The sequence below is a fragment of the Gilbertella persicaria genome (genome assembly GCF_025201335.1).
Source record: "Gilbertella persicaria strain CBS 190.32 chromosome Unknown B0P05scaffold_39, whole genome shotgun sequence".
NCBI lineage: Eukaryota > Fungi > Mucoromycota > Mucoromycetes > Mucorales > Choanephoraceae > Gilbertella > Gilbertella persicaria.
In genome coordinates, this window is record NW_026252000.1 from 1 (window position 1) to 22,436 (window position 22,436).

Consider the following 22,436-nt stretch of genomic DNA (forward strand, 5'->3'; position numbering starts at 1 on the left):
ACGAGACCAGCCTTTCACAATAAAGGGTCCAATATATCTAGGGTGCATCTTTGAAGTACGATTGACATTAACAATCATTACTTTAGAATGAATTGGATACTTGTCATCAAGTATGTTGTGCGATTTAAGATATTTCTTATGATCTAAAGCTTGTTGATCCTTGATGTGTTTATGCAGTGAAGGGACTACAGTTTCTTTCACATACTTTAATTGTTCATTAATGCGCTTGTGATCATTTCTTTCAAATGTCAAAGATGGTTTATCTTTGGTATAGTCAGCCAAATGATTGGGTTGTCTATAGAACATGGCAGTAAATGCGCGAGATTTATGCAAATGTTTGTACTGTACATTGACTCCATATTGCACGAAATCCACATAGAGATCCCATGACTCAGGGTCATTTGCATCTGCAGCAATGGCTTTGATAATGGACTGTTTGCAAACACCCATATATCTTTCACAGACGGAGTTTCCTACAGGATTGTAAGGTAATGACAAGCGTCGGTCAATGCCAGTCATCTCTACAAGTTGCGAAATAATCTCGTTCGTGAATTCACTACCCCGGTCATGGTTTACAATGCGACTAAAGCCAAAGAGCGTCCAAATGGACAACAATTCGCGTGCAATAGTATACGCACTTTTGTCAGGGATTGCTCGTAGAATTACGAAGCGTGAAAACATGTCTACGACTAAGAGAAGGAAGTTATTTCCTCGAGAAGATGTTACATTGAATGTACCCAGATCAATGCAAATATGATCGAATACACCATCTGGTAATACATGCCTAGGTGGATGGTAACCTACACGATGGATAGTGTGTGCTTGACATGCATTGCAATTCTTTACAACTCTTTCAATGTCCGAACGCAAGTTGGTCCAGTGCAATTTATCTGCATGGATAGCCTTTTCGATGGAATTAATTCCTGTGTGTCCCAACAGTAGATGTGTGCTTTCGATGATAGACATTCTGTCTGTTTTGGGAGGCGTCATGTATTCAGTGTATTGTAATGCACGCGAAATCAGAGCTGATTGTGGTACGGAATCATCATCTTTTACTGGCTTAGCAGGTTTAGTTGGAAATGCAGAATAATTATAATTCATTTCTTGGTGACTTGTTTTGGGAGCATGTAAGGATGCGCGTTTAGAAACAGAGTGCAACTTTTTCTGTTTGTTCTTTTTCTTTTCTGTTCTAGAGAAAGTACGATGCTTTGTTTTGTCAACATGGTTATGTTGGTTATTTGAGCTCGTGTACGAGTGATCACCCTCCTCCTCGGTGAGCAAGTCAGACTCATACAAGCGACTGAGTGCGTCAGGCAAACAGTTGGTGATGCCAGGTATGTGAACGATATCAAAATCATAACTAAAAATTGCATCGTAGTAGTTCAACATCATGGCATTAGGTACAGCTTGACTTTTCAAAAATACAAGCGAACGATGATCAACATGAGCAGTGAATTTAATACCATACAACAGTTTATGAAAACGTGTACATACAAATAAAAATCCAAGCAATTCACGTCTAGTAGTACTATATCGTTGTTCAGTGGGATTGAGCTTACGGCTAGCCATGCCAACATAATACACCTTGTTTTCTTTGATGTAGTAGACTACACCACCAATACCAGTCTTAGAAGCGTCAGTGGCAACGTGAAGACGATATCTAGGATCATAAGGCGAGAGGACGACTGCAGAAGCAAGAGCAGCTTTCAACTGGCGAAAAGCAACAGTGTGTTTCTCTGTCCACAAACCAGTTAATGACTTTTCACAACGAAGATCATCAAGAGGAGCAGCCAGAGTAGCATAATTGGCAATAGAACCACGAAAATAGTTCAAGAAGCCCAAGTACGAAGCAAGCTTTTTTCCAGTAGCAGGGATTTCATCCCAAGTGGACGTAGCAGATATCTTGCGATAATCTGGTAAAAGCTGACCATTACGAATAGTCCAACCAAGAAGATTGACTGAGTTCATGGCAATAACGAGTTTTGATGCGTTTATCTGGAGATTAGCATCAGTGAGGCGTTGGATAACTAATCCAAGGCAAGTGAAATGATGTTCAAGAGTGTCTGAAGTAGCCACTGTAATATCATCAACATAAATGGTAACGAAAGGCAAGTCATGGAAATAGTTCTGCAACACATTCTGCACAAAACCACTCATAAATGTAATGCCAAAGCACATCTTACGAAAATGATAACGTAAATTGGTAAAAGGGCACATAAAGCTAAGCTTATGTTGATGGTTAGGATTAACCAGAAAAGAAGTGAAGCAAGAGCGAATGTCAATCGTAGAGATAATAGTAGCATTACCCATACTTTGATGAATATCCGAAATCAACGGAAGTTGAAACACATCGTTACTGATAAGGATATTGTTCAATTGACGAACATCAGCCACAACTCGAGGCTTTTTCATAGAATAGACACCATCAGCGTCCTTCTTTGCAACACATAAAATTGGTACGTTAAAATCCGTGTGACCAAAAGAGCGTTCGATAACTCCTTCTTCAAGCCAAACTCGGAATTGTTCAAGTACTGCATCTTTGTACGCATAAGGTACTGGATAAGGTTTCTTAAATGCACTCATTCCAGGTTTTGTTTCAAGGTCTACAATTGCGTTGGGCAAACTGCAGTAAGTAGCCTTCAAATCAATGCTAGCATTGGCATCAAGTAAAGGTTGTAAAGTCTTCATCAAGGCTTCACGTTCAGATGGTGTACCAACTGGACTATCATTGGCTTCATTTTTCACCTGTTCAGGATCGATAGGCGAAGGTAATGTAGGACCAGTGGTGTCAAACCATGAAGTAACTAAACCATGCACAGATAAACCTAAGCGAGGCATTAAGTCTATTCCAATAACGACTGGTACATTATCTTTGATAGAAGATGTATTAAAAATCTCGAAAGTATGAGTTACAAATCGTTTATTGTACAAAAGTTCTAAATTTCTTTTTCCTAGACTGGGAGTACTACAACTAGCATCACCAAGAAGAACAATACCACTAGAAGGCAAAGAAGGCTTACCAAGCAAGGCAAAGAGTTCGGGATGAATGACACTAAGTGTTGCTCCACTGTCAACCATGGCATAAACTGCATGATGTTCTATAACAATAGGAATAAGTAGAGCGTTAGACCGTTGCTCTGTTAATTTAGAAAATTTTGTGTACTTACAATCTTGGGCAGCAGTAGCCAAGCACTCGTCAAGTTCCATTTCTTCAGCAGAAGAAAGAGGAGCAACAGGAGCGGAAGTAAGAGAAGTGGTGGCCATAGGATCAGCGATCGCTGATGTAGCGGCGGAGGAAGAAGAAACAGGTAAACCAGCTGAAGAGCCAGCGACAAACTCGGAGCGAGGGTACACAGCCAAAGAGGAAGTGTCAAGTAATGAATCATCTGTTGAAGATAAATTCGAAGAAGCAGACTCGATAGCTTTCATCATTGCAAACCTAGGGTTCGAAGATGGTACAGCGGAGTTGCACACATGGTTCTTGGACCAGTTGGGGCCCCGCAGCGGAAACAAGTCTTTTCTTTTTCACCTTTTGGTTTGGAAAAACCAGTAACAGCGACAGAAGAAGAACTAGGCTTGCTTGCCAAGGAGGCTGAGATTGACGACAAAGCTTTACATTCACTCGTCTGATGAGTGGTGACCTTATGTAATTCACAGTACTTGCCACTGCTGGTAGGTAAGACTTTCTTTGTGATCTTTCCTGACTTAACAGCGTGTTTAGAAGACATGACAGAAACAGAAGGAGAGGAGCCAGAAGAGCCAGAGGAAGGTTTGTTACCCATGAACGACATCTCATGCAAGTCCTTGGAAATGTCGAGAGCCATTTGCATCAAGTGATCAATGCTCAAGCGTTTTTCAGCAGGCAAAGTAGCACGGGCAAGGGAAACACGCTCACGGAGAGCTCCAGGCATGGCCTTGAAGAATTTGTCAATGAGTACAGCAACAGGCAAACTCTGGTCAGCAGAGCGACGACGTAAATCGCGGAATCTATCGACAAAGGCAGCAAAAGATTCACCGTGATTCATAGAGATGTTGACGAGTTTGAGTGCGCAGTCAGCACGATCTTGTTCAGTCGAACGACCAAAGCGAAGAGTGATGGCCTCCTTAAAGTCGCACCAAGTTGGACTTTGTATAGGATGAACCGCAACAAACTGTTCGTACCATTTCCTAACAATGTTTGGTAATTGTTGTGGGATTAGGCGACGATAATGATCATCAAGATTGAGACCATTGGCAAAGAGAACATCCTCAAAGCGGACGAGGCAAGCCGTAACATCAAAAAAGATGGGTGCTTGGTGGTCATGAACCACACCTGTCCATTGAAAAATGGGTAAATTAGGTGGGCAGACAGGAACAGAAGAAGGAGCAGAGGGCCAAGAAGACAGAGTAGTAATAGCAGGGCCTTGAACCTTTACCAAAGCTTGCTTGATCAGGTCAAGATCTCTAGTACGAGCAACAAGATCTGAACGCAAAACAGTGATATCACAACCCTCAGGAGGATTAGCAACCTTAGTTCCCAAGATGACAAGTTCAATTGTCAGATCCTTGACTGCTTGCTGGAGAGTTTCCAAGTAAGTGGCTGGGAGAGCCGTACGAGAAAAACCAGAAGAAGAGACAGGATAGTCTTGACAAGTATCCATGGGAGAATCAGAAGTAGGAGAAGACATAGTAAGGTAGGTAGTATAAAGTAGAGATAAATATACGTTCTTAATCGAAAAAAATGTGATATAATCACTAATAAAATGGTCAAATCAATAAGTCGATTAGAACCAAAACGGCCAAAAGAAGTCTTCTTTATTAAAGGTTATATTTTGTATTGTATTTATACTGTTTGTATGATAATTGATTATCCTTAATTTGGGACTGAGTGTGTATACACTAGCTAATCGGTTGAGTGGATTAAGGTACACAAGAACTGGGTACATGATCAGGGCACAGACCTCGTCTACCATTGGTATTGATGCAGATGTCAATTTGTGATTATGTGATGGTCTGATCTTTAACATGTTTAAACTAAGATAGAAGACATCCATCGAAGCTGCGGATAAAACTGTGATTGAAAGATATATTTATACATGATATTAATACTTGCTCTTTTAAGGCATAACTAGTGTAAGAAGGGATGAATAATGCTGTGTATACAACACACCTCCAGAATAACAGACGCCTGTAACAAAGTCCTTTTGAGCGACTTGAAGGGGTTCTGTAGACATTCTATGTCTATGTTTGATGATTGTTTGAACAGAAAGCCAATCTAATAAACATTAATTTCGTGCACCATGCATGAATTTTTTGACCCAACTCTTTTTCTACTTTTGCACCATGACTTTAATTTTTTTGCTCGAAATTGTTTTCCAAGTCCGCACGATTTATTTATTTTTATTGCACGAAACGAAAAATTATTAGTGCACGAATACTTTCCGAAAATACTGTATTTGTCAAATGCCAATACCAATGTATTTGTCAGCTCTAACTGTCACTTTATAAGGGCCATTAATAATAACAGAGTCAATAGGTTCATAATCTCTGTCTATGAGGATGATGTAGTACTTCTAGTAGAATGAGTGAATGTCAGTGACTATAGATCCATTGCAATTGCCATAGATGTGATCTGGTTTTTTGCCATGATCATCATTTATTGATCTATGCATATGAATTCATATATGTTCACAACAGTCAAAATAGTAGCTTTGTAAGAACATCATCCAACGCCACACCCGAGCGGAAACATCATCCTTAGCATTTAGAATCCATTGTAAACTAGAGTGATCAGTGAATATAAAAAAGATCTTTCGTTCTAGGAAAGGACGAAAACGCTTGATTCCGAAGATGATTGCTAAACACTCCTGTTCACGTACAGAATACCTTTGTTCATGGATTGTGAGAGCACGCGACGCAAAAGCCAGAGGATAGGGAACATTGTCATGTCTTTGGCACAAAATCACAGCAATACCCGCAGAAGATGCAGCATCAGTATGCAATTCAAAGGTCTTCGTAAAGTCAGGTTGGCGGAGGGTGGGAAGGAGACACAAATCCTTCTTCAGTTGTTCGAACGCAGCAGCTTGTTCAGAACCCCACTGGAAATCAACATTTTTCTTCTTCAACCGGCGCAATGGTTCAGTTTTCACTTGATACTGGCTGATAAAACGTTGATAGACACCCGTCATACCCAGAGACCTTTCCAATTCAGTGAGATTTGTAGGCTGTTGATATTGAATGATAGGTTTGACTTTTTCTGGATTGGCACTGACACCTTGGGAAGACACAATGAAACCAAGATATTCTACTGAATCTAACAAAAATTCAGATTTTGTGAGTTTGATGGATAGATTTGCTTTTTGTAATGCAGTGAGAACTTGATCAATATGCTTCTTGTGCTCTTCTTCAGTACGACTATATATAATGACATCATCTTGATATGCAAAAGTACAGACATAGCGAAACGATCCCAAGACCTTGTCCATCAGTGATTGAAAAAATGCTGGCGAGTTACGCATTCCCATGGGCATAACAGTAAAGACATATGTACCATTAACTGTAACAAGAGCCGTCTTGTCCTTGTCTTCTTGCCTGATTGGGATTTGGAAGTAACCTTGAGCTAGATCAACCTTGCTAAATACTTTCGCTTGTCCCAGAGATTGGAGAATGTTATGCATGTTGGGAAAAGGATAGTTTAAAGGTTTAGTAACACGATTGATGGGAATGTAGTTGCCACAAAAACGCATGGAACCATCAGGTTTTTCAACCGGCCGAACTTGTGAACCCCATTGTGAGAACGCAACCTTCTCCAGAAGACCATTATCCACCATTGTTTCCAGTTTTTCATCAATTTGAGCTTGTAGATCAGGATGAAAATTTCTTGGCTTGCAATAGATAGGTGGATGATCACCTGTGTCAATGTAATATTCAATAACATTAGTGACGGAAGGTTTGTCAGGGTTCTTAGCTATGATGCTGTCAAATCTGTCCAATATATGTTGAGTGATTTTGTTGCTAGCTGAGTCCAGAGTGCTGATATGAGGTTCCTTGCTAGTGTCAAGAGGAATCTTGATAGTGTTGTTATCAATAACCAGTGAAACAATACCAGCGTCACTATCAATATTGCCTTTGAACTTGCTAATGGTGTTCCAACCAACGATCAATGGGCTGCTGAGACCATCGATGACATGAACCTTGATATCTCGATTGAAGACTGAAATTGTTGCTGTACCACATGTTGTCTTGATATTGTTGTTGACATCCCGATAAGCAACACGTTCTTGGCTATTCAGTTGTCCATGCAGATGAGTGAAAAGTTCCAATTGAATACCATTGATGTCTGCACCAGTGTCCCACAAAAGAGAAATAGGCTTATCCTTTATTAGAATAGTACTACGTGGAAGCTTGTGAGAATTTGATGCAAAATGACTAATATCCACAGAGAAAGATGAAGTTGATTGGGTCTCTGCAGGAACCGAGTTCAACTCTCTCACATGATTAACCTTCTTGTGTTGTTTGTGCTGATAGTTGTTGTTGTGATTGTGCTGTTTGTTCTTGTTGTGATCCACAGTACGGTGTTTTCCACGACACACATCACAAATAGGATTACCATGCTTGTCATAAGCACGCAGCTGCTTGGGTTGAGAATTGTTGTAAGATGATTGCTTCTTGCTGTATGGTTGCTGAGACATGTAGTCAATATCCATAGGATCAGAGCCCGAATTATGCTGTGTAACTATTTCCGGCTCTTCCAAGAGCTTAGCTTGTACTTCCAACTCGATCGCATGATTGATAACATGACTCAAATGATCAAGTTTCATTGAGAATACAAGTGAGGTTAAAGTGAGCTTTGTGTCCCTGGAATTCAACGACTGAATGAAATAGGTGATTTTTGTTTTTTCAGTGTATGCAGTTGTGATCAGACTTAACAGATGTTCCCATTTCGCCGCATGAAGTCGAATGGATTCATTGTGTTGTTGCTTACACGCCTTCAGTTGTTTCAGGAGAAGTCGGTTGTCTTCCTCCTCCGGGATACCAAAACGAGTAATGAGAGCCTCTTTTAGTAGGTCCCAGGATGAAACGATACTTGGTGCAAGTGTGGGAATCCATTGCTGAATAACTAGTGGCATGTAACGAGTCAAGTGAGTTGTGCAACTATCCATAGAGATAACCCCATGAATGCGAGCTTGCTGTTCAAACTGACGAAGCCAGATACGAATGCTGTTGTTAAGATCATACGTGGCCATTGGTACTGATTTGGCACGCTCTTGAATTAGATAAAGTGCAAAATCAGATGGTGCGCCCACCGCTGGTGCAAGAGGTGGTGAAGTTGATGAGCCTGACATGGTGTAAAACGATTCAGGTGCTGTGTGAAAAGAGATGCAAGAAGAAACTGAGCTGACAGTCGATGTGGATTGTCGACGAGAAGAAACAAAAGCTGGATAAGTAGATGAGGTGTCTCCGCGAGAACGCTTTTTGTTGGATGTAATAGAATTGCTGTTTGACCTTTTAATACTGAATTCTTAGGCAGGGAGCCTCACCATGAAATAGTTATAAGTGTGTAACTGAAGAATAGCAGAGATAAAAGATAATTTATTCAAAATAGAAAGATGAAACTATTTAAGCTCAACAAACTATTACAGTTTCTTTTTTCTTGTTCCCAAATTCAGTTATATGAAATGTGTCGTATTAGACTTAGTCGAATTAGCACTTCTTGGGCTATGGTGTAAAAGATTTACTCCTTTATCTTTCACTCTTATCGTTAATTAGATAGTATGATGACACAAGTCAGTAGTTGGCAAAACTCCACTTGGAAAGAACGAAATGATTGCTGATAGAATTGAAGAAGCAGCAAAAACAGTTACAGCAAAAAACTGTAGAGGTTGGATTCGACATTCCCAAAGACAATTTCCAAAATGTCGCAACATGGAAAGGTTATAAATAAGATAAAAAACACCACTGGTTTTTTTTTTTCTTCTACTGCTAATAATTTTTTTTCTATTGATCTCAAGAAAAATTTCTCTTGTCAAGATTAAAAATTCTATTTTCACTGTAATGGGAAATTTTTTTCATTTTGTTTTCACAGTTGAGCAACAAAAGAGATGTTTGTGTTCAGTAAGCTGGTTTATGAATCATCTGAACGACCATTCTACTGTTCCTTTGTCTTAAACGGTAGCATTGGGACGTTGTTTTGTCCCTTTGGACTATAACATAAGCATTGGAATGGGTTTCCGATTGCCTCGCGTAAAAAAACCTTCACATCTAGACGGACAAACAAGCAATATCATCCTGTGTAGATGATTACCAGAGGAAGTAGAAAACATCATGAGCTGCGTATATGTTTCGTACTAACCTTTTCACTTTTTATGATCTAGTAATTTGATTGTTGTAGGTGTTCAGCCATTCAATAAACGACATCGCTGGCTACGTAGTATTACTTTGACCAATATCGAATCGGATGCTAGTGGTGATAAAAGACCAGATGCCAACTCTCGTATGGGCCAAGCCTGGGCTTTGGTGAAGCAAGAGTGGCACAGCCCACTACAAACAACAATGATCTATGCCATGATCTCCTGCGCTTAGGAATCTTTTGCAAAGAAGCCATCGATACCCACCATTGGAATGCATGTTTAGCTTTTCAGATTCACGGATTTACCATTGTCTTCTATTTGATGCGATTACGTTATGATGGCATCTACACCATGTATGAAATCGCAAAAGTATTATTCCCGCGTTCATTGGAAGAACTGTCATCATTTATATCCTTGAAAAACCTTCAATCTTTGGCTCAAGTATCCGAATCATTTTGGCGATTGTGCAAATCCGTACCTGCTTCGGAAATTGATGTAATGATTAGCAACTCTCGTCCTACACATCCATGTTTCTACAATCTCATTGATAGCAACAAGAACAAAGGTAGAACTTGTGCCTTGCGTTTTGAGCAATAGTTTTTTTTTCTGATCTTCTATGACTTATAATAAAAAAGGCTTATTGTTTTCTGGCTTTTACTTACCTGATTCTTCTGTACTGTTGGCTTTAATGGAATTTGTTGTATTTGAGGATAGTTCACACTTATAAAATCAATTCTATAAAAGTTGTTGCACAAGTTAATACTATTCAATTAGTTATATAACAATAAGCAGAACGCTAATTGTAATTAATTGATATAAACAAATAAAAGATGGAACATAAGAACGATCATCCGTTTGTAGTAATTACCTGTATGAGAGTAGCTAACTTGTATAGGAACTGAACAGGTTATTATTAGAAGAGACGTTACTTATGACATTTATATATAAAAGGTTATTACGAGTGGTTCATGAAATGGAAAGACTCAGATCTGGATTATACTAAGAACTGCGTCTTTATTGATGAGGCTGGATTTAACATCAATATGAGAAACAATTGGGCTAGGTCGGCTGTAGGAACACCTACTAAGTAGAGATCGAAAAGACTCGTTCTTCCTCCCTCCCCATTATCGGTGCTATACACTGTAGTAGTGTTATCCATGTTGCTATGAAAAAACCACCACCTAAAAAGCAAAGAGGCCCAGAAACTCAAACATCAAAGACGGCAGGAGGCAAAGAGCAAAGAGCCTACCATAGAGTACGTTGATGTTGAGGAGAGGACCACTGTCGAAAACAACAAGCTAGGAGCAAAGGGTACAACTACTACCCATTTTGTGAAATTTATGAATGAGCTTCTGGATATCATGGACATGGATGAGAGTCATATGGGTAGTTATCTTGTAATGAATAATAACTGTACTATTCATAAGTCTCATCTAATGATAAGAAAAATTGAGAGTAGAGGTTATAGAGTAATGTACTTATTTCCTTACTCGCCAGAGCTAAACCCAATTGAACAGTTTTGGGCAATCTTGAAAGGAAAATTGAAACGCCACAAACTATTGAATGAAGAAAAAATGCCTGATAGAATTGCTGAGGCATGTAATGCCATACCTTCTGAAATTCTATACAACTTTACCAGTCATTCTAAACGACAAATCATTCAATGTTGTAATAAAACTCCATTCTAAACGTTTTGAAGTCAAAAACACATCATTTTTAGGTCAATTTGATTTAACTTATTGTGACATTTCTCTTATTTCAAAAGGACAAAATCCCTAGACATAAAGGAACAATTATTTTTGGAAAGTGACATTTGTTTTTTGGTTACAGACATTCAATTTTCTCAAAGTGACAAAATTTACCGTTCTTACTGTATCTATGAAAAATCAAAGTAAGCAATTCAAAAGTCCTTCGACTTTATTCCGTTATTTCAATTCTTTACAGCTAATTACTCTTTTTCTGAATTTATATCTTTGCCTTTGTCAAGAATAGCAATCATCTGTATTAAAGAGAAGAATAGATATTACCAAACATATTATGTAAAGTTCAAACAAACACGAAGTCGTTACAGCCTGATCAATGCATCCCTTGAGGTAAGCATAAAATCAACACCAGCAGTAGAAAAAAAAAAGAAAGAAAGGAGAAGTGACATAGACTGGTGTCAATCAAGAAATCACAAGATCTTTAGTCATGATATGCAACATTCTCTACAATTGCAAACAAATGGGAGTAGTATACAGTTTGAACGCAGGAACTGGGTTTTTTATACCAAAAAGAAACATTAAAAACAAAAAGACCGAAATGGTTAAATGTAGGCTTGAGTTTTTGCGACAAAGGTCAATAAGGTGTTCATTCAGATGACAGATATTACGTGATTTTCAGCCTAACTCAATCCACATATACATGCATCAGCAGTTATAGATGGAAGTATGTGCATGCACCATCACAATTACTATATTTATAAACTACATCCATCATATATAAAAGGGGTTATGATGTTCCTTGACAAAACGGATATATTTGGTTGAGGTACCTGCGAATCAAAGAAAAAAAAAGAAACATGTTATTTAGGAAAAGAAAGTGTAGATATAGCAATATCGCATTGGGACATAGCATTTGAATCAATAGAAACGATAACTTTCTTTGCAATATAACTTTCAATGATTTAATGCAACTACGCTTTACAAATCAAAAGAGATGACTTGATTTGTTGACATTATAATTCAGGAGGAATTGAGTTTTAATCATATTTAAGTTTACCAGTTAATATTTGAAGTCTGTCGGTAAGAAAAGAATCTCGGCTGTGTTTCGATCTTAAACATGTTGTGCTGACTTGTGGCAATCCATCCTTACTGAATTCTCCATAGTTCAGGGATTTTTTCCTTTACAGCTTTCTTGTTTATCCCCTTTTTCTTCACTTTTTTTTTTAGTTCCATATTTATACATACCAAACAGTAATTGTTGAAATGAACAAAATTGCATATACCATTCAAACAAAACTAAATTCAACCTATTTGATACCATCTAAAATACCTTTTTCTGAGTATCAACAAAGTGCAGAGGTAACTGCAGACAAATGCATACAAAGACAGCTCACCTTGATATTTTTTTAAAAAAAAATTTGGTAGATTAAAGAATTATGGACTATACTACAATCCTCTATCATCAGTTTATTAAAGACGATGACTGGCGCATTTACAATGGACCCTATAGACACAAAATCTCAATTGATCTCTGTATCATGTGCATCTACTTTACTTTCAACAACAATCGATGCTATCATATCAACACAGAAACGTATGAGTAAATCAAATAAGCAAATGGAAGAACAAATAAAAACCCAAGTCAGTGCAATTTTGAATCATGTACAAATACTTGAACAGTCTTCTCCTCCAAAAGTAATAAGTACACATGTTATCGTCCTCATACTTATATTTTAGAAGAAGCTTAATACGCAAAAGAGTATTACAAACCATATAGACATACTTGTAGACCTGCTAATAAGCTATTCTCAACGCCCATTAAAACGACATGATCATGAAGGTATGTTAATACAACTTGATTCTTTAAAGAGGACAAAGAATTTATTATGATGAGCAGCTTTGTCTTTTTATCGACGCTATTCACAGCCTGCGGTCATGAATAGTCATAAATACACTCGGTATGTAGACTCGGTCTATTTCCAAAGTCTAAAAAAGCATGTTACTGATGAAACAAATTAATAGTAATTCAGGTGAAAAGGAAAATACACAAATTCGTTTGTCATCTTATTCAAGCTCAGTAGGACATAAGTGGAAGCAACATCTTAGCTCATTCATGAGCTTACCACCGAATCGATACTCTAGTGAGCCGACATACGATCCCGAGTATCTACCGGCAAACAAGAAGCAAAGCAGCATATCATACGAAGCATTGTCCCCTCCTTATTCGGATCAACCTGAATCAAACTCAGATAATACTTGTCATGAACCAACTAAGCGAATGCGGTTTTATCGTCGCCTAAAAAGACCATCTTCTAAACGATTATTAAAAGATATGTTCTTCTCTACTAAGAAGCAATGTGATTACAACATGAATCAGGTAACACAACCAATTGATTTTTTTTTATATGTCTCCTTAAAAAAATTGTATCAATTTATAGCATGATGTTGCTGAGGCGAGAATGCAGGTGTTTTCTTTCCGTCTTTCTTCCATGTCTGTCGAACAGTGTCGTTTACATTTAGTCCCACCTTTTGCCAAGAAAACAAATATTCATTGGGATGATCAGGACATGAGTGGTCCATTGCCCTGTCAACAATTAGTGGATCATTATCAAGCATTTTATCCTATGATGGATGATAATGAGAGACAGCCACAACCAGAATCGCATCAAGTAAGTCGAAAAAGACGCTGTCAGCCTATCATGGATCCACAACAGAGGAAAAATTTACCATTGCCTCCATTACCCACCGTCGAGAATTTCTTGACCATCATGGACGAACCGAATTCGCCAGCCTCGTCTTATTTTTCTGCTCGATCACATTCTTCTGTATCTTCTAACTCGACGCTTAATTCATTGCTTTTGGACGACATAACAGACCAACTTGCTAAAACACATTTGATAGAACCTACTTTTTTATTCGAAAACAATGCTATACTCGACAAAGAACAGACAGCAGATTGCTTATTGTCACTACCACCCCCTGTTCCCCCAAAAGATGCTCATCTAGCTAAAAGAAAAGAAACAAAGGCCATAATGCAGTCAATATCACATTATCCACACGAAACATCAAGTCATAAAAAGAGAAGGGTCACAGAAACAACGACCAATAGTGGCTTCTTTCATAAACAAAGTAAACAAAGGCCTCCTATACCTCCTCGAAGAAGCAGTATGCCTTTACCCTTACCGCCTAAAGAGACAGAGATACCTAGCATGCCACTCAACGCAAAGAAAAATGCACAATATTATCGTCAAAAACCTTCTAAACCTGTATTTTTAGATGAAAGGTAAGTTTCCAGCATGTGTGTGTGTGTTTTTTTTTATCGTTGACTTGTGTTTGTGCAGTTCATGGAGTCATTTCTTGGGTATTCAAAGAAAGGAGCATAATGAGGTATGGATTGCTAATATTTCGCTTGGACTCATGCAAACCAATACATTAGACAATAAAGCGAGCCATTCTAGGCAGATCATTGGGTATGTAAGAGCATAAAGAAATGTCTTTATCATTTTATACTTATTATATTCAGGAGTACCAGGCTTGTCTAAAAAGGTCGATAAATCAGACAGCAAACTGCTTAAAATGACAGAAGATGGGGATGTAGTTTTATTGTACGAAATCATACAAGGAAAACTTCAAGTGGTTGCTGGCACACCAGAGAAACTGTTTGAAAAATTGGCTGATGAATCAGTCCAAGACATGAATTATGTAGATACTTATCTGTCAAATCATCGCAGCTTTATAACTTCTATAGACCTGCTTGATCAACTAATAAGTCGTTTTTATCTAACGCCTTTGCCAGGCGAATACGAGTATTTTTCCAAATGGCAAACCTCTATTCAGACAAAGTAAGGTCAAATATTTGTTACATTGACTTACAGTATATGTATATATATATATATATATATATAGAGTATTGAATGTCATTCATCAATGGATCACAATTCAATATCAAGACTTTAAATGCAATACAGAACTTGAAAGAAAGCTTCATTCATTTCTCTGCAGTAGTTCGCTCAAAAAGTACTCACATCAAGTGGAAAAAATAGAGGAACACATGAATCAGGGTCGCAATACAGATGCAGGGTTCTTGCCTTTTGATTCTATAGATAACAAAGAAACAGTTTTGCCTATGGGTACACCTCAGCCTACCTCACGTCGTCCATCCAACAGTTTATTTAACTTTAGTACTTTGTCTTCATTACCTATTCAACTTATGGACTCTTCCTTCATTCACCAAGATGTACAAAATTACTTTATTACGCCTTTGTCTTCCTTTGTCTCTCTTGAATCCAAAGACATTGCACGGTATTTAACGTTGGCTGATTTCTATCTGTTCAAATCAATTCTTGTGAATGGATTTATGAGCGATCATTTGCCCAAGCACCCAACCGAGATAGATCATGTACAACTGATGACCAAACGAGCCAATATGTTGGGTCATTGGGTAGTGCATGAAATCTGTAGTTTGACCTATTTGAAGCCTAAGAGAACACTGCTTCGAAAGTTCATAGAAATAGCTAAAGTAAATATATACTTGAATGTTATTGTACTAACATATTGATTGTAGTTATGTTTTGAATTGAACAACTTCCATACCTGTATGGTCATCACAATGGGACTCGCCAGTGCACCCAAACTCAAAGAGACATGGGAATCCTTATCCAGTAGGGATACGAACACTTTTGCTTCGCTCCAGAAACTATTGGATGTGACTATGAATATGCGATATTATAGACAAAAGACACAACAAGCCAAATCGCCTGCTATTCCATTCCTGCCCGTTGTTCTTAAAGACTATACTTTTCTGAATGAAAACTCAACATTTCTGAATGCCCATCCTAACCTGATCAATTTTACCAAATTTACACTACTCAAGCAATTCACAGACAAGACAGCGGATCTGCTGAATGAGCCTTATTGGTTTTCCAACAAACTGACTGTCTATCCCTTTTTTGATAAAAAACAAAGCCATGGTGAGACCGGATCCTTGAATAGTATTGCAGACTGGATAGAGACCCGTTTAAGTCAAGTGCAAGATTGCTATTTACAGTGTGATTTATTATAAAGAACTTAATTACCAAATGTAAAAGGATCGCCTTTTCTTAATTTCGACTTTTTGCTCGGTAAAACATAGTTAATAGGTTTGATTGTGCAGCTACGTTTTTGACTCAAAACAACTGGAGAAGAAGGCTCATTTATATTGGGTATCGTTTTTTTCTGTTTTCGAGTCTTGGGTATCTTTCGTCTTTGCTTGACATTATCTATGCGTAACTGTAGATTCTCTTGTTGAAGTTGTGTAATCACACTCTCAAGAATCGCTATTCTCTCATTGAGCTTCACATTTGTCTTTATTATTTCTGTATTCTGTTCTTGATATTTGGCTAAAAGAGCTGACAATGGTGTTCCATTCATCAAAGAAGAGAGAGAGAGAAAAAGAGAGAGAGAGAGAAAAAAAAGAGAAGTGTTTACTCTTTTTTTTTTTTGTCTCTCTTCTTTTTTTTTTACGTCTTATGCAATCTACTCGATTCAATATCTATGGAATTATTCTTGCTTGTTTGTTTCTAGTATTTGTGCTCTATCAAGTAAAGAGTAGTCAACGCACGACAAGCAAAGCATCTGCAGAAGCTGATTACTTGATTAATGATCAACAAGAATATTTTAAAACAAACTCATCCATTTCACCATCCAGTTGTCAATGTCCTTCTTTCTCTGGTTTAACTCATAATCAAACATTCGTTGAGCATGGAGAGAATACGCCTGTATTTGTGCCTGAGACAATGCCTAGTATACCACAAGATATTCTGGATAAATTAGAGGCCAATACATATGAAGATAAATCAGTGATTATCACAATAGCAGGTTACACAACAAGAAAAGAGCTCTACAATTGGATGGAACTCATGAAAGCAGCTAAAGAAGATCAGTTTGTCGTATTTTGTATGGATCCAAAACTGTATTTGCATTTGGTTGTCACTGGCCATGAAGAAAAGGCTGTCTTAATCCCAGAGGAGTGGTTTGTCAATGATAGTGTCTTGTTTAGAAATAGCACAGAGCTATTGCTAGATGAGGCTCGATTATCGCATGTCAAGACATGGGTATTACAGCGATTGGCCTATAGGCAAGATAGACACACCTTAATGCTTGATACCAATCAAGTCATGTTGCACGCTCGTACAAGGGAATATATGCATACATTGCTTCATATGCGCGAAGATACACAGATAATTGCTACACAAGACAGTCCACAGACTGTCAATACAGGCCTTGTATTTTTGCGCAGTGATCCCAGTCAAGAAGTCAAGCGATTGTTAGCAAGTACAGTTCAAATTCAAGAGGCTTATCCTAGTCTAAAGCAACAAGAAGCATTCAATTATGCATTAAACCAATCAAGGTTAGATGTCAAGGCAGGCATGCTAGTCTTGTTGGATATGATTCATTTCCCTAATTATTTCGATCTTAAGAAAGTCAAAGGAATTCAACCTTACATTGTTCATGTTAACCATAAGGTAGGCCCTATGTACTAGAAATACATACTGAATTGTGTTATTAGACTGATCAAGAGAGAATCAATGCCTTGAAGAAGCATGATTTCTGGAAGATCAATGATGATTTTGTAGATGGAGCTAGTCGTCAAGTAGAAGAGATGTATGCCAGACAAAGACAACGACTAGAGCAATACAATGAATAAGTCATGTGATGAATAATTGGCTATAAAAAGAAAAAAAGAAAGTGCTTTGTTCTCTTCCTCTTTTTTTTTTTTAAAGAAATAAATATGAGTTCATTTTGGTGGTATCCAAATGCTTTTGATGAACTAGTTGGTAATAGGCTTCTTTGATTCTATTGACACTCTAAAAAAAAAACAAAAATAAAAATATAGAAAAAGCAACTTCAGAGTTATTGCCTGCTGGTCAAGTTGACCTTGCTCTCCATCTCGAGATTAGTGACCAGATAAGAAGCAAACGAGTTAGTTCTAAGGATGCTATGCGTTCACTCAAGCAACGTCTAAGCCATAAAAACCCCAATGTTATCCTTGCTACTCTTTCAGTAAATATGAGTCATTTAGCCAAGATATGGACTAACAGTATAAGTTGGTAGATATATGCGTAAAGAACAGTGGTAGTGGCTTTGTAAAAGAAGTAGCTACCCGAGAATTTATGGAAGAAATGACACATTTACTTAAAGTACCTGTAAGTCAAGACAATATTAAGACAGATATTCATGATGTTTTGTTAGACTGGGTGTAATCAAGATGTAAAGGATAAAGTTTTGTATTTAATTCAAGTATGGGGTATTGCCTCTAAAGGAAACAATTCTTTAAGCTATATCTCTGGTACTTATGACCTGTTGCGTGCTGAGGGGTATGTATTTCCACCTGTAACTGAAAGGATTGATTTTACCTTGCTTGAAGCAGCAGTTGTAAGTCTCGTATGTTGATTTATGGCCATTATTCACAGAATACATTTAGGCTCCTGAATGGACAGATTCAGATTGCTGTGAGCGCTGTAGAACTACATTTACATTAACCACACGAAAGGTAATCTTGTAAAGGAAAGAAATGCATACATTGACTCCTTATTTGATAGCATCATTGCAGACAATGTGGCGGTACTTTTTGTCAACAGTGTTCCTCTAAAAGCCTCCCTTTGCCCCATCTCGGTATTAATGACACTGTGCGTGTCTGTGATGGCTGCTATATCAAAGTCAAGTTATCCAAAGTAGCAGATAAAGAAGCTGTGCCTCATTTGTTAAAGACGCCTGCTTCTGTCTCTTCTTCTTTGATGCCTACTTATACACCTTCTGTCAAGAGTAAAAACACAAAAGATGTCATCATGACTAGTCATAGCGATGGCCATCAATTCGAAGATGATCTACAAAAGGCTATTGAATTGTCTTTACAAGAATCTCAACTAAAAGCACCAAAGAAACTCAATCGAAAGACAGTTGGAGAAGTAGAGGAAGAAGCTAATTTAGCTGCTGCCATTGCTGCTTCACTTGAAGACATACATGTCAGCCAAGAAACAGCTCTACCTAAATATAACAAGGATAACATATCTTGTGTTGATATGGAAAACATTCAAATGTTCTCTACATTAATGCACCGTATTCAATCTGCTGGTGGTGATGTGTCTAACGATACACAGATCAATACACTGTATACTCAAATTGGTGCTTTACAGCCTAAGCTTATCAAGTCATTAGATGAAACAAGCAAAAAGCATCAAATATTTGTTGATCTCCATGCTAAATTGAACAGTGCTGTCAAAGCCTATGATAAATTGATTCAAGATAGATTGGATCAACAGCGTAACAGAACTACATCTCCTATGCCTTTGCAGTCTTATCCATCAATGAACAATTATTTACCTTATTCTGTTCAACAAAACTACCCTATTCAGTCTCAGCAATCTTATGTACCTCCCTCTCCAGCACCTTATTATCAACAGCAAACAAGTATGCCCTCAACGCCCGGTTATCCACCTTATGTGAATCAACAAGCACCGCCCCAATATCAACAAGCGCCTCAACAAGTACCATCTCAACAACAGACTCCACTTCAACAACAGGCACCAGCTCAACAGGCACCAGCTCAACAACAGACTCCACTTCAACAACAGGCACCAGCTCAACAAGCACCAGCTCAACAAGCACCAGCTCAACAAGCACCAGCTCAACAAGCACCAGCTCAACAAGCACCAGCTCAACAAGCACCAGCTCAACAAGCACCAGCTCAACAAGCACAACAACAATTCTATACTCCTCCAATCTACACTTCGCCCATCGAGAATAACTATTATAACCAGCCACCATTCAACCATACCCAGCAACCTACTTATAACAAACAACCTGTTGAAGAAGCTCCTCTTATTGATCTTTAATAAATTCCCGTTTTTATTCAGATTTTCTTCTTTTTCCTTTTGCTTCTGTTCTTTTTCTTTTTTGTATTGATGTCATAATCGATTGAGCAACCCACAAAGTACAAACCAACACAATACTCACTGTACCCCAACTCACCATCCAGCCATCTTGTATCTTACCCACTGGCACAGACAATGTAAGTGATGCTGTAGGGTCATGGTCCAGATAGGTAAATGTACTAGCAGGAGCAGGTGGCACCAACGAGAATTGATCTGATAAAGGTGGCCATTGACTTTGTCCGCAGGTCCAGCCTGCAAAGGGAGCTGGTATGGTAATAGTCTGTTCTGTTGTTTCGATAGAAGGTTGTTGGTATCTTAAGTGAAGCGGAAGTTCCAATACAGTGGGTATCTTGGATTGTCTCAGAATCACAATACTACCGCGCGTTTCTTTGATTTTCTCAAGTGGAAGTTCGAGGTCGTGCTCGCCAAAGATAGTGGGTGTGCCAATCAAAGGTGTCAAGTCCTGAAGTTGATATGGATCCACAAAGACACTGGGTGGTAATACGTAAATTACATCAAAATAACAGTCTTTGGTGTCATTGATATGGAGAGTAGTGACTATTTTAGGATGAAGACTGTTTGCCTGTCGTAGTGTTGAACGAACTTGTGCCATCTGAGTGGAGGAGGGGGTTATTGAAGTTATGACAAAAAGGAAGAGATGTTTTTGGATTGCAGCGCAAATTTCATTACCAGCGTTGCTGTGACTCTGTTTAATCCAGTTATGAACCAATGGCTACTGAAGAGAAATGAGAGATAAATATTGCTTCTTATATAGCGGCATGGTATTTTAGTGTACAAGTCATACAAGATAGTATGAAATGATGACATTCATGTCTGTGCAGACATAACCTGCTTTCTTTCTTTCAACAGAAAATAATGACCCTTCTCCCTTTTTAAAAATAAAGAAAAGTAAAAAAAAAAGAAATGAAGCTGTCTATATGTTACTTTTGACTCATAAAAAAAGAGTCTCTACTCATATTCTAGTGTGCCTGAATGCATAATTTACTCTCGGGTTGCCATGACAGTGTTTGTTAGGCTAATACAAGTCACACTCTTTACCACGATCTGATTGGTTAATGAAAAGTCCCCATGCCCTTTTTTGAACCCCCCTCTTCTACTGCGTGAACTATTTTTTTTTTTTTTACAACTTTTCTTTACTGTTGATAACAATGGCTCAAATTCTTGGAACAATTGCAAAGTGGGCTATCCCTGTTGGTCTTGCTGCTGGTGCTGCTCAATCTGCCATGTATGACGGTAAGTATGCTTATCTTATTGAACCATGAACTTACCATGCTTATTTACAGTCCAGGGTGGTTACAGAGCTGTCATTTTCGATCGTATTCAAGGTGTTAAATCTGTTTCTGTTGGTGAAGGTACTCACTTTTTGGTTCCTTGGCTTCAACGTGCTGTCTTGTTTGATGTTCGTACCAAGCCTCGTAATATTTCCACTACCACAGGTTCCAAGGATATGCAAATGGTTTCCTTGACTCTTCGTGTCCTCCACCGTCCCGAAATCAAGAATTTGCCTTCCATCTATCAAAATTTGGGTCTTGATTACGATGAAAGAGTATTGCCTTCTATTGGTAATGAAGTCTTGAAGTCCATTGTTGCTCAATTTGATGCTTCTGAATTGATTACTCAACGTGAAGTTGTTTCTGCCAAGATTCGTGAAGAATTATACAAGCGTGCTAAAGACTTTAACTTGGCTTTGGAAGATGTTTCTATTGTAAGTGTGTATGTATAGATAAAACAGGCTTTGCTTATATTGTTGTAGACCCATATGACATTTGGTAAAGAATTCACCAATGCTGTCGAACAAAAGCAAATTGCTCAACAAGAAGCTGAACGTGCCAAGTTCATTGTTGAACGTGCTGAACAAGAAAAGCAAGCTGCTATTATTCGTGCTGAAGGTGATTCAGAAGCTGCTGAAATGATTTCTACAGCCCTTGCTAAGGCTGGCGAAGGGTAAGAAATATAGATAGAACATGGGTGGTGGTGGTGGTGAGAAACAGAAGACTAACACAATTGGCTAGTTTTATTGCTTTCCGTAGAATTGAAGCCAGTAAAGAAATCGCAAGCACTCTTTCTCAAGCTCGTAATGTTACTTATTTGCCCAACTCTCAAAATGGTGGTAATATGCTTCTTGGTGTGAATGCCAATTAAAAGGATAATCTTTTTCTTTTTTATATATATATTTCTTTTGTAATATAAACAACTATATTTTTTCTTTATTCATTCAATTTGACAAGTGTGGGAATGTGTTCAGTATGTTTGGTTTCTTTACACTTGCAGATTTCTTCATCCTTTAAACCAGCTAAAGCTTGATCGATATGTTGGCCACAACCTAGATGGATTTAATGATTTGCTTTCATGATCTTTTTCTCTTACCAGCCCAAGTATATTTCTTGCATTCAGGACAAGTAACACGACGACACATTATTAAGAGATAAAGAAAGACGTTCCTATCGACCAGAGACAAAAGAATTTATACT

General features: G+C 38.1%; 10 protein-coding genes across 10 annotated transcripts; 7 read left to right on the forward strand and 3 right to left on the reverse strand.

Annotated features, from left to right (window-relative positions):
- Positions 1–7,967: 7,967 nt before the first annotated feature.
- Positions 7,968–8,324, reverse strand: B0P05DRAFT_446288 (uncharacterized protein; the record flags this gene model as incomplete). Its single annotated transcript, XM_051573813.1, has 1 exon — positions 7,968–8,324. A coding segment is annotated over one exon (357 nt), but the record flags the coding sequence as incomplete, so codon positions are not given.
- Positions 8,325–8,763: 439 nt separating this feature from the next.
- Positions 8,764–8,919, forward strand: B0P05DRAFT_476083 (uncharacterized protein; the record flags this gene model as incomplete). The annotated part of the gene is made up of 1 exon (XM_051574877.1): positions 8,764–8,919. A coding segment is annotated over one exon (156 nt), but the record flags the coding sequence as incomplete, so codon positions are not given.
- Positions 8,920–9,464: 545 nt separating this feature from the next.
- B0P05DRAFT_452869 (uncharacterized protein) lies at positions 9,465–9,794 on the forward strand (the record flags this gene model as incomplete). Its single annotated transcript, XM_051573904.1, has 1 exon — positions 9,465–9,794. A coding segment is annotated over one exon (330 nt), but the record flags the coding sequence as incomplete, so codon positions are not given.
- A 3,260-nt stretch (positions 9,795–13,054) lies between these two features.
- B0P05DRAFT_213338 (uncharacterized protein) lies at positions 13,055–14,435 on the forward strand. Its single transcript, XM_051573242.1, has one exon. It carries the CDS (start codon positions 13,492–13,494, stop codon positions 14,317–14,319), a length of 828 nt encoding a protein of 275 aa, XP_051431950.1. The 5' UTR covers positions 13,055–13,491; the 3' UTR covers positions 14,320–14,435.
- On the forward strand, positions 13,893–16,260 carry B0P05DRAFT_213347 (ras guanine nucleotide exchange factor domain-containing protein). The gene is made up of 5 exons (XM_051573243.1): positions 13,893–14,419; positions 14,469–14,502; positions 14,556–14,874; positions 14,939–15,551; positions 15,597–16,260. The coding sequence occupies exons 1-5, from the start codon at positions 14,309–14,311 to the stop codon at positions 16,092–16,094; spliced, it is 1,575 nt and encodes a 524-aa protein (XP_051431951.1). The 5' UTR covers positions 13,893–14,308; the 3' UTR covers positions 16,095–16,260.
- A 172-nt stretch (positions 16,261–16,432) lies between these two features.
- B0P05DRAFT_553852 (uncharacterized protein) lies at positions 16,433–17,793 on the forward strand. Its single transcript, XM_051579620.1, has 2 exons — positions 16,433–17,535; positions 17,580–17,793. The coding sequence occupies exons 1-2, from the start codon at positions 16,540–16,542 to the stop codon at positions 17,715–17,717; spliced, it is 1,134 nt and encodes a 377-aa protein (XP_051431952.1). The 5' UTR covers positions 16,433–16,539; the 3' UTR covers positions 17,718–17,793.
- Positions 17,794–19,905, forward strand: B0P05DRAFT_515202 (uncharacterized protein; the record flags this gene model as incomplete). Its single annotated transcript, XM_051575684.1, has 6 exons — positions 17,794–17,847; positions 17,907–18,073; positions 18,118–18,216; positions 18,263–18,445; positions 18,495–18,563; positions 18,613–19,905. The coding sequence occupies exons 1-6, from the start codon at positions 17,802–17,804 to the stop codon at positions 19,903–19,905; spliced, it is 1,857 nt and encodes a 618-aa protein (XP_051431953.1). The 5' UTR covers positions 17,794–17,801.
- Positions 19,906–19,918: 13 nt separating this feature from the next.
- Positions 19,919–20,557, reverse strand: B0P05DRAFT_580896 (PIG-X; the record flags this gene model as incomplete). Its single annotated transcript, XM_051582050.1, has 1 exon — positions 19,919–20,557. The coding sequence occupies one exon, from the start codon at positions 20,555–20,557 to the stop codon at positions 19,919–19,921; it is 639 nt and encodes a 212-aa protein (XP_051431954.1).
- A 694-nt stretch (positions 20,558–21,251) lies between these two features.
- Positions 21,252–22,159, forward strand: B0P05DRAFT_553859 (uncharacterized protein). The gene is made up of 3 exons (XM_051579621.1): positions 21,252–21,670; positions 21,719–21,909; positions 21,978–22,159. Exons 1-3 carry the CDS (start codon positions 21,413–21,415, stop codon positions 22,105–22,107), a joined length of 579 nt encoding a protein of 192 aa, XP_051431955.1. The 5' UTR covers positions 21,252–21,412; the 3' UTR covers positions 22,108–22,159.
- On the reverse strand, positions 22,160–22,381 carry B0P05DRAFT_639906 (uncharacterized protein; the record flags this gene model as incomplete). The annotated part of the gene is made up of 2 exons (XM_051583728.1): positions 22,160–22,288; positions 22,333–22,381. 2 exons carry the CDS (start codon positions 22,379–22,381, stop codon positions 22,173–22,175), a joined length of 165 nt encoding a protein of 54 aa, XP_051431956.1. The 3' UTR covers positions 22,160–22,172.
- Positions 22,382–22,436: the final 55 nt, after the last annotated feature.

Coding starts and splice junctions, on each gene's coding strand:
- B0P05DRAFT_553859 (XM_051579621.1), top strand. CDS start 21,413: ATGCAAATGGTTTCCTTGACTCTTCGTGTCCTCCACCGTCCCGAAATC. Junction 21,671..21,718: donor CTTTGGAAGATGTTTCTATT/GTAAGTGTGTAT, acceptor ATATTGTTGTAG/ACCCATATGACATTTGGTAA. Junction 21,910..21,977: donor CTTGCTAAGGCTGGCGAAGG/GTAAGAAATATA, acceptor ACAATTGGCTAG/TTTTATTGCTTTCCGTAGAA.
- B0P05DRAFT_553852 (XM_051579620.1), top strand. CDS start 16,540: ATGCAATCTACTCGATTCAATATCTATGGAATTATTCTTGCTTGTTTG. Junction 17,536..17,579: donor TTGTTCATGTTAACCATAAG/GTAGGCCCTATG, acceptor TTGTGTTATTAG/ACTGATCAAGAGAGAATCAA.
- B0P05DRAFT_213338 (XM_051573242.1), top strand. CDS start 13,492: ATGCAGGTGTTTTCTTTCCGTCTTTCTTCCATGTCTGTCGAACAGTGT.
- B0P05DRAFT_213347 (XM_051573243.1), top strand. CDS start 14,309: ATGAAAGGTAAGTTTCCAGCATGTGTGTGTGTGTTTTTTTTTATCGTT. Junction 14,420..14,468: donor AAAGAAAGGAGCATAATGAG/GTATGGATTGCT, acceptor CCAATACATTAG/ACAATAAAGCGAGCCATTCT. Junction 14,875..14,938: donor CAAACCTCTATTCAGACAAA/GTAAGGTCAAAT, acceptor ATATATATATAG/AGTATTGAATGTCATTCATC.